Source organism: Asterias rubens, chromosome 15 (genome assembly GCF_902459465.1).
Source record: "Asterias rubens chromosome 15, eAstRub1.3, whole genome shotgun sequence".
NCBI lineage: Eukaryota > Metazoa > Echinodermata > Asteroidea > Forcipulatida > Asteriidae > Asterias > Asterias rubens.
In genome coordinates, this window is record NC_047076.1 from 14,037,173 (window position 1) to 14,046,716 (window position 9,544).

At 38.4% G+C, this 9,544-nt stretch overlaps 1 protein-coding gene across 3 annotated transcripts; it reads right to left on the minus strand.

Annotated features, from left to right (window-relative positions):
* Nucleotides 1-2,599: 2,599 nt before the first annotated feature.
* On the minus strand, nucleotides 2,600-9,149 carry LOC117299966 (probable tRNA N6-adenosine threonylcarbamoyltransferase, mitochondrial). Of its 3 annotated transcripts, XM_033783596.1 has the most exons (9): nucleotides 9,115-9,149; nucleotides 8,208-8,435; nucleotides 7,343-7,442; nucleotides 6,716-6,873; nucleotides 6,495-6,624; nucleotides 5,542-5,749; nucleotides 4,850-5,004; nucleotides 3,795-3,997; nucleotides 2,953-3,118 (listed from the first exon to the last, which is right to left on the minus strand). In XM_033783596.1, exons 1-9 carry the CDS (start codon nucleotides 9,120-9,122, stop codon nucleotides 3,043-3,045), a joined length of 1,266 nt encoding a protein of 421 aa, XP_033639487.1. In that variant the 5' UTR covers nucleotides 9,123-9,149; the 3' UTR covers nucleotides 2,953-3,042. The 3 variants fall into 3 exon arrangements, with proteins under 3 accessions (XP_033639488.1, XP_033639487.1, XP_033639486.1); XM_033783595.1 differs by lacking the exon at nucleotides 9,115-9,149 and having other exon boundaries at nucleotides 8,208-8,838; XM_033783597.1 differs by lacking the exons at nucleotides 3,795-3,997; nucleotides 9,115-9,149 and having other exon boundaries at nucleotides 2,600-3,118; nucleotides 8,208-8,838.
* Between the last annotated feature and the right edge of the window lie 395 nt (nucleotides 9,150-9,544).

Genomic DNA, 9,544 nt, shown 5'->3' on the forward strand with positions numbered 1-9,544 from the left:
ACTTGGTTGAATTTAGGCATTGCATGGTGAGGTATCAATTTATACTTGGTTGTCAGTAACACCATGTGTATACCTACTTGCTTGTAGATTTGCTTCTTTTGCGAACTTGTCGTGCTATATTTTCTACTACCGCGGAGTAGATTATATGTAACTCTGGAGACTTCTTAACTACTGCGGAGTAAATTTTTCCGAATTAGGGAGCCTTCTCAGTTCTGAAAAAGAACTGTCCTACTTTTTAACTACCTGTACTACCTGGGCGGAAGGTAGGAAATCGTTTGGGATTACTACTTTTGCTTAGTGGATCGAGGGGACTTCTGGTTATTAACTTGACCACTGCGGAGTAAGTTCTTTATTGGTTTCAATGTGTCAATGTGCTTCAAACTGATTAGTCAGGTGTTTTAGTACAAGAAGGGTACCAGACTCTCAACATTTCCAACTTGCTCTATATTGTTTGTCCAAAGGTGCTCTAAATGCAACAAAGGTACCAGACTTTCAGCTAAAGACACAATGAAGATGGGTGCTGAGTATCAAAGGTCTGGAATATCTGGAATGCTTGTGAACTTTGGAGTGAAAACAAGTTTCTCAGAATTATTGTCGAACTTGAAATTTCAAGGATACATAAATATTTCAAAGTTCGTGTTTTACTGTAAAGTGGTCAACGGTGCATTATATTTATACAAAAATTATATTTGATAAAGTATTTTAAAAACTGTTTTAACACATTGTAAAAAGCTGTGGTATTTTCCAGGCAAAATTAATTTGATATCTTTGTAAAATAATCTAAACTGTAAATAAGAGTGTCCATTTAAATACATTTCTTTTATTAAATTACTAAGGCATTTGGTTTACATTATTAATTGTGCATTCCAAAAAAGTAGAAAGTGGTCAATGTTTTTATTAATCACTCTTAAGAACAACAGTTACTCATACCAAACTGTAATCAAACAAAGGTCTTTCAAATCTTATAAATTAAACATTGTTCAAGCTAAGCAATTTGTACTTATTAATTTATGTTTAAAGATTTCCAAGTACCGATAAGTATATATGTAAAAATGGTTAAACATTCATTCCGTCCTATAACTGGAAAAACTTCAAGGTTGATGTTTCTTTTTTTTAAAAGCTGGACGTGAACGCAGGTGGGAGCTTCTCTTAAAGAAGTGGGTTAATTAAAGATTTATGATGCCAAATATAAGACTGTATGAGCTTGTATTCAATGTACAAATTGCCTCTAGCCACCAGGCTAGCTCGGTTTAGTGGTAAGACATCTTCTCTAGCAATGCAAAGGTCTTGGGTTTGAATCCCACCGGAGTGATTTGCCAACACATTGGATTCAAACTGCCTCTAGCCACCAGGCTAGCTCGGTCTAGTGGTAAGACATCTTCTCTAGCAATGCAAAGGTCTTGGGTTTGAATCCCACCGGAGTGATTTGCCAACACATAGGATTCAAACTGCCGCTAGCAATCAAGCTAGCTCGGTGGTCTAGTGGTAAGACATCTACTCTAGCAATGCAAAGGTCGTGGGTTTGAATCCCACTAGAGTGATTTGCCAACACATAGGATTCAAACTGCCTCTAGCCACCAGGGTAGTTCGGTCTAGTGGTAAGACATCTGCTCTAGCAATGCAAAGGTTGTGGGTTCAAATCCCACCCATGTGATTTGCTTGTGGATTCGTCAGCGTTTTCACAAAGTAGCACTCTCTTTATTTTTTTACATTTCTGTTGAAAATGCATGAAGACCTACAATACCATGAAGTTTCAAAGCTCAGGCAGCTTTACTTTTTTAATTAAGATCATTAGTGTTTTAAATTTTTGCACATCCGTGGCAATTTTGGTTTCACGAAGTAGCACCCGAACCTCTGTTTAGTGTTGTAATGCATGGAACGCACTTGAGTCAAAGTGTGGTAAAAACATTTTCATGAAGTAGCACACAAGAAGTGTGAGCACGTGCGCCCGATGAACTTGGAATCATAAAGTAATACAAAATGCAGTGTTGTAGCATAGGCGAGCGCTACTTCGTGAAAACGCAAAAAGATATATTTTGCGTTTTTTGGGTTTCACGAAGTGGCACGGATCTTCTCTCGTGTCTAGTTTCATAATTAATTATGCAAATGAGTCTTGATAAGTTCAAGTCATCAAGTATCTACAGTGAAAACTTTAAATGGAAATACTTTGAAGTTTTGAAGGGAGGCGGGTTTCTAAAAAGTGTTCAACTTCAGAGGCCGTTTTCTTTGATTGTTGTTTTTTGTTTGTAACGCAGTTAGTGCTACTACGTGAAACTGCTGAGGGATTGTTTTGTTCACAGAGCTCTGGAAAGTACTTAGTATACAGTGCTTAATACTTATTGGTGTAAGGGTAAAAATTAATTATAATGTTCATGTATATGAGTTTGTATTCCTGAGCTTGTGATGTACTCTATTTCGAATGTGGAGCTCACCCCACATATCGAGGTACTCCATAGAGCTATATATATTGACTAGAGCGCTAACATCCCGTTATACACGCACTAAGGTTTTGAAGCTGTGTGGGCGCATCCATGTTTATGTACAAACCAATACAAAAGCTTGACATTTTGTACGGCAATTGTATGGCTATTTGCATGATAGTTCTTTTTTATGTGTCATCGAAGCAAAAAAAGCGGCAAATGTGAACGCACAATCTGCTGATCAGCGTCACAAACTGCGAGCTTCATGTGCGTCGTGTTTAAAAGGCGCGTATTTTTTTTTTCAAGTACGTCAATCAAGTCGAAGTTACGGTTTTCGTAGCGGGGACCTACCCCATTGGGGCAGTCGCATACGTAAGCGCACACGACGAATATTTAAAAAATCACAGGACACATCAAACATGTCTGCGCCTAGGGTGGCTTCAAAACGCAGAGCAAGTTAGCGCTCTAGTCAATATATATAGCTCTATGAGGTACTCATGTTTAGTGAACAGAATATAGTAAGTCTCGAACTGAGCATAATCTTCATGCACCAAGTAGTCGATTGATGAAGTACTCTCTATGACAGAAATTCCTTCTTCTCTCTGTGATTCTCTCTGACCTTTCACCAGAACTTGACCCGCTTTATTTTGATGTCTGCTGCCCTCACTTGTTTGGAGATGTCTAAACCAATTGGATATCTGGAGATTTAAACGAGATCAGAGGATTCTCAGTAACAAGAAAGTGTGAAAGGAATAGGTATCAATATAGCTGTTTAAAAGGAACACTACTAATTGAATGTTCTATTAATGTGCAACGGCCAGTGGAAGTTGAGACATTTGTACAAGAAAAACAATTTCATTGTAAGCAAAGAGCAGTTGGCATTTTTACATGCATGGTGTGATGATTAATCGTTTGTAGAAATCTGGGCCAAATTTCATAGCTCTGCTTACCGCAGACTTCTACGATTACGATCACCATTGTTTGCTCAAATGGCAAGCACCAAATTTCTGCGCTAGATGAGTAAGCAAAAACTGCCTAGGAACTAGGAGCATGCACATGCACAAGCAAAAATTTCCTGCTAACCAGTAAACTACGCTTGACGTAAGCGCGGAATTCCCTGCTCCCATAAGCGCAGATTCTTTGGCAAGGGTTGTTATGGGTTGATTAGATTGAGACTCCAAGCAATGTGGGAATGACCACTTGACTTGTTTAAGAACTCTTAGGGTCATGTTCAGTCTAAGTAATGCTTTGTATACATGAGTTGCATTATACATTGTAAGTTGTCAATAGAGGGCAGGTAACCAGTTTCCGTTAAGCAAGATTTGTATGTGCTTAGCAAGTTTTTATGCTTATAGGCTTTATGTATGGACTTACTTTGGTTCATATCTGACATTCTGTGGATCTTGAATGATGTCTACACCAAGTTTAAGTTTTTCCATTCCTGCCCATGCAATCATAATTCCATTGTCCGTACATAAGGATGGTGGAGGGCAATGTAATTGGTAGCCATTCTGTGTACAGGCAACGTTGATTGCATCACGGATATAAGAATTACTCGCCACTCCACCCGATACAACCTGTTGGTAATATACAAGTTTAAGAGTGTTTATGAATTAGCGGCTACAGTTACGGCTACATTTACGCATCATCCACGTTGAAGTATAGGACATCCTTAGCTACACACAACAAAAGTTATAGCTGTAGCCACCTGGACCCAATTTTATAGAGCTGCTAAGCACAAAAATTTGCTTAGCATGAAATTTCTTCCTTGATAAAAACAGGATCACCAGCCAAATTTCCATTTGTTGCATATTGCTTGTTACTGGTATTCAGCTGTTACTTTCTTATCCTGCAAATCACGTGGAAATTTGGGTCATCTTAATTTTATCAAGGCGAAAACTTCATGCTAAACAAAATTTGTGCTTAGCAGCTCTATGAAATTGGGCCCAGTTCCCATACAGCCTTAGCCTATTGGGTAAATAGTATGTATGCAATCTTGTTTCCTACCCTCCAAAATGTGAAATGCTTTTCTAGCTAATGTTATGATAAACACGTTGCTTGGTCGTGTTAAATTGAAGTGTTTGTCAAGTTTGCTATTCGCTCTGATCAATTCCATTCCTTTAGTTCTTTATGCTCAGGAAGCTATAGGCAAGTGTGGGTTGGCTATTTTGGTATGGTCATGATGGGCCAGGCAACGTCATACATATGGAGGGATGAAAGTGAGTTGATGAGAGTGATTTTGATCAAATGTCTCTGCATGCTTGCATCAAATCAGGGTAGGTCACTTTGAATTCTTTGAAAAGTTATTGTAAAATTGATTAAGTTTGCACATTGGTTTAGAATAAAGCCAGCAAATTCTTGGCTCATTATTCGGATAATGTTATGCGCACTGACTGCGCTACAAGATTATAACTTGAATCTAGTCTTACCAAGGACTTTAAGTTGTCCGGTATCAGTTCTTCCCTTTTAGCAAACTCCATGGCTCTTACGACTCTGGTGACTAAATGATGGGCTACTTTATGTTGGAATAAAGCAGCTATGTCTGAAATTGTCTTTAAGTGATTGCCATCATCGCAAGAAACACCTAAAAATTTAAAAAGAATTGTGTTATCTGAGGTGTAGATGCTGTTAGGGCATAGGCAGCTAATAAAGACACTGGACACTATTGGTAACTGTCAAAGACCAGTCTTCTCACTTGCTGTATCTCAACTTAAGCATAAAATGACAAACCTGTGAAAATGTTGACACAATTGATCATCGAAGTTGCAAGAGAATAATGAAAGAAAAAACACACTTGTTGCATAATTTTGTGAGCTTTCAGATGCCCTATACAAAGCTCCAGGCCTGAAGTCTTTTAATATTTGAGTGAGAAATAACCTCTTTTGAATTACCCTCAAAAACTACGTTACTTCAGAGGGAGTTGTTTCTCACAATGTTTTATATTCACCTCCGTTGCTCAATACCAAGTTAGTTTTTTTGCAAGAAAGTGACGGCAATCTTACCATGACTACGCGTCTTTTTGCCCAGCGAAACATGACGTATACAGTGTTTTGTCAACAGAGGGCGGTTTGAATGTAAACATAGGTCACATCGTCTATGAGATAAGAGATGTTTAACTAACCTTGTTTAACTTCATGGTTGTATATGATCCACTGAGCTACACTCCTCAAACCAGAGAATGAAAAGTTACAATCTCGGACTTTGAGTAACGGTCTATCTTTATCCATTAAGAGTCGTATATTACCACCTTGTGCCATATACTCGATAGCCTGACCACCAGACATACCTTGGCACTTAGGATGATGTTGTAATTTCAGTCTACGAGCAACCTACAAGAAAGTATTCAATTCAATACAACAAGTATTTTCAACAAATTTAAAGGCAGTGGACACTATTGGTAATTACTCAAAATAATTATTAGCATTAAACCTTACTTGGTTATGAGTAATGGGGAGAGGTTGATAGTATAAACAGTGTGAGAAACGGCTCCCTCTGAAGTGACGTAGTTTTCGAGAAAGAAGTAATTTTCCACAAATTTGATTTCGAGACCTCACATTTAGAATTTGAGGTTTCGAACTCAAGCATCTGAAAGCACACAACTTCGTGTGACAAGGGTGTTTTTTATTTTATTATTATCTCGCAACTTCGTTGACCAATTGAGCTTAAATTTGCATAGATTTAAACTATTTTATGCATGTTGAGATACAGCAAATGAGAAGACTGGTCTTTGACCATTACCAATAATGTCCAGAGTCTTTAAACAGTAGTTTTTAGCAAAAATCAATACAACACATCAACAGCAAGTATTTATAATATAGAACGTTTTGTGGTAACACTATGTAATGATAATCTCTCAAATGATATGGGCTGGTTCTGAAAAGAACCGTTGGTTTCAACTCAATGTTTCGATCAGTATGCTCTGATTGCTTCTGGAGAAAAAGCTCCTACATACTTTTACTTGAAGAGCACACTGGACTGTAATCAAATACCGTTGATGTCAACATGTAGAAAATAAGGTGAAGCATAACTTTTTGTACCTTTCCCTAGATGTGGGTTAGATGATTTAAAACATACCTTATCAAATGCTTCTCCGGGTGCATTGTCTAAAGTCCTCCCAAGCAACAGAAACTCATCTACTCCTTTAGCAATTGCTAATAAACAATGGCCGCCCGAGACGAGCAATACAAGGAAGGGAAAATCAACCCTGTGTAAACAAAAACACAGAAACAAATTACTTGTAAAAGTTTGAAAAGAAGCCGTCTCTTGAAATAAGAATAAATCCCAATCCAACTTACTGTTTTATCATTCGAACTGTGAGTGCGTGAGCTTTCATGTGATGTACTGGTATAAATGGCACGCTGGTATGCCGTAATAAATCTTTGGTGTACTGTAGACCGACCTGAAGGCATAACGCAAGGCCAGGCATGATGGTGGTTGCTACTGCCGATAAATCCTATAAGAGTAAAAGAAATTAAACTTAGCACAACAGGAATATCATTGTGGGAGTATAATTAGGTTTGGGGTTACACCATGTGAAAGTCTCCGTTTTGAGTTGGCTGTTTCTGAAAAGAACCTTAGGTTGACAACTCATTCACTTTAAGACGATCAGAGCATACTGATCTAAACGTCGAGTTGTCATCACCGGCTCTTACAAAAAACTGCATTCCTTGGATTTGAACTGCCTCTAGCTACCGGGCAACCTCGGTAGTCTAGTTGGTAAGACACTGTTATAGAATTGCAAGGGTCGTGGGTTCAAATCCCACTTGAGTAACATGCCTGTGATATTTTTTCACAGGACTCGGGAAAGTACCGAGTATACAGTGCTAACAGACATCGGTGTATGAGTAAAAAAAACAAAATTAATAATAATTTTGTTCATTATTAATTAAGTTTCTTTCCACAATAGGTGTGGCACTATTTACCTTTAGTTTTACACCAGCTGAGTCCAGTGCTTGATGCACAACTGAATTAATGTGTTGTCTGTGAAGATCCTGTGCAAGGGGCGGAATAATTCCTCCATTCCTGAATAATAATCCATCAAACAATCATTCAGAATCGGAACATGTCACAAGTTTGTTCATACAGTTTGGGTAATGTGAAATGTTACCAGCGAGACAGTCGGGAGGATGGAGGATGGAGGGTTATGATTATCGCAACTTCCTCTCTTACTTAGTAGAGGCGGTGATGTAGGATTCTGATTGATTTACCTGCCGTCGATTTCACAAAACTCTTCCTAACTAAAGACTAATCTTAGGACTTGGGACGAGTCCCAACCCTGCACTGTAGCATGCAGACCTTAAGATTAATCTGAAGTTAGGACGAGTAACTCGTCCTAACTCGTCCTAACTTGAGATAAGACGAGTCCTAACTCGTTGTGAAATCAACCCCTGTTGTCAGAACTTCTTTAAAACTGATCCTATCTGCTTTTACAAATTTGTACAAGTTAAACACAAAATAGTCAGACGTTAACGTTATACTTTCTTTTTGATGTACAGTGCCAAAGCAATCATAGCGACATTGAAATGACAGTCATGAAATTGTAAATCATTTGTATGAAATGTATTTGCCTTGCATATATGATAAATTGATACACTTTTAATAACACTGTTAGTGTTACGCAGTTTTCGTATAGATGGAATGTGAAAGTAACAAAATAACTTAGTTGAGTTAAATTGCAACCCTCCATCCTTGGCGACAGTCAGGAGGATGGAGTGTTACGATTATTCAAACGATAAAGTAACTGTAATTTTTTGTTTGTAAATAAAAGGACATTTTTCATAAACGCACTTGACGTGAATTCTTTTTTGCGAGTACAATCCTTCACCAAGAATCTTTCCATCTTCATCAATCACTGCAGCTCCAGTCTCATCACAACTCGTCTCAATCCCAAGAACCAGGCGTTGCATTCTCTGCTGAAGTAGCGAAGAAGAAGAACTCCAAGTTCGGACAAGGACTCTCGGGGACAAACTGTTCCTTGTTGACCCTGGGAGTATACCAGTGCTACCACAGCTGGACCTTAATATTTGCAGCAACATAATAACACTGAAGACAGTATTATTGTGAGCATGTGTAAAGGAAGACCATCCCCATGGCAACGGTTTTCAACTCAAAAAGTACAGCAATGTCATAAATATGTCACAAGTCATGTGTCACTGTCACTTGTCAGTGTGTATGTTCGTTGTACCATCCATGCACCACCGTTCATCGGATTGCATTTGCAAGCACATCAGCAGAACATCATAATTTTCATATTCATATTAAATCACAAAGCAGTATAGCACACTCTTGTTGGAATTGTCTAGATACTTGCGTGATATTTAGACTTCACTCCAGTCTCAAAAGAAGTGATTATGTAACATTCTGCTCAGTTTTATTTATCAGCAACTACACTAGATTTATTATCGTATTGTATACACACACACACACGTGTGCAACCTTTATTTTGATAAACAGCGCCCTCCTAGTTGGTGTTGCCATTTTCTTGGTCAGTGTGATAGAGGGCGCTATAATAATTTCCATAGACCTTATCGCAAATACCAATGCGCAAGCGCAGACTGTTGAATGAGGTGCATTGTGGGATATATATGGATCAAATTTGGATACCAGCTAGACCACAATGCACCTAATTCCAAGCTTTACGCGCGCGCCCCGGTATTTGCGAAAAGGTCTATTCCAAAACCCTATCATTCAATACCCTATCATTCAATCACGGACTTTGCGAGGCCCTGATCCGATGCAGCAGATAAAAAGGTAATGGTTCCGTATGTTTTCAGTATTTGTTCCTTTCTTTGTATCATTATCTAAGTGTGACGAGTCAACAAAATGAATTTGAAGCACATAATTTTAATTTTAGCGCGCGAGAAATTTGTTGAACTAGCGCCCTCTATTAAATTTAGCAAACGTCACATCATTCTCCTTTTAGTGGTTGGGCTCTAGCCATGTGCCTGGTTGAACAACAAGATAAGGCAACTAAAGTAATGAAGGAGACGTGTGCGAAATCTGCATCTGCTGAATCTGAATGAAAAGTTGGCAAAACATCCCAAAGAAAACACCACACCAGCAAAAAAACATGTCATCTAAGGAGGAGATTCAGTCAAAGGTCAGGCACGAAGATAAATTAAACT

What these genes read in the sequence shown, in the direction of transcription:
- LOC117299966 (XM_033783595.1), bottom strand. Translation starts at nt 8,455, where the DNA reads ATGTTGCTGCAAATATTAAGGTCCAGCTGTGGTAGCACTGGTATACTC. An exon ending in ACAGTTCGAATGATAAAACA is followed by an intron (nt 6,625 to 6,715) that starts GTAAGTTGGATT and finishes TTGTTTACACAG; the next exon opens with GGTTGATTTTCCCTTCCTTG. An exon ending in CAACCATGAAGTTAAACAAG is followed by an intron (nt 5,005 to 5,541) that starts GTTAGTTAAACA and finishes TTAAATTTTTAG; the next exon opens with GTGTTTCTTGCGATGATGGC.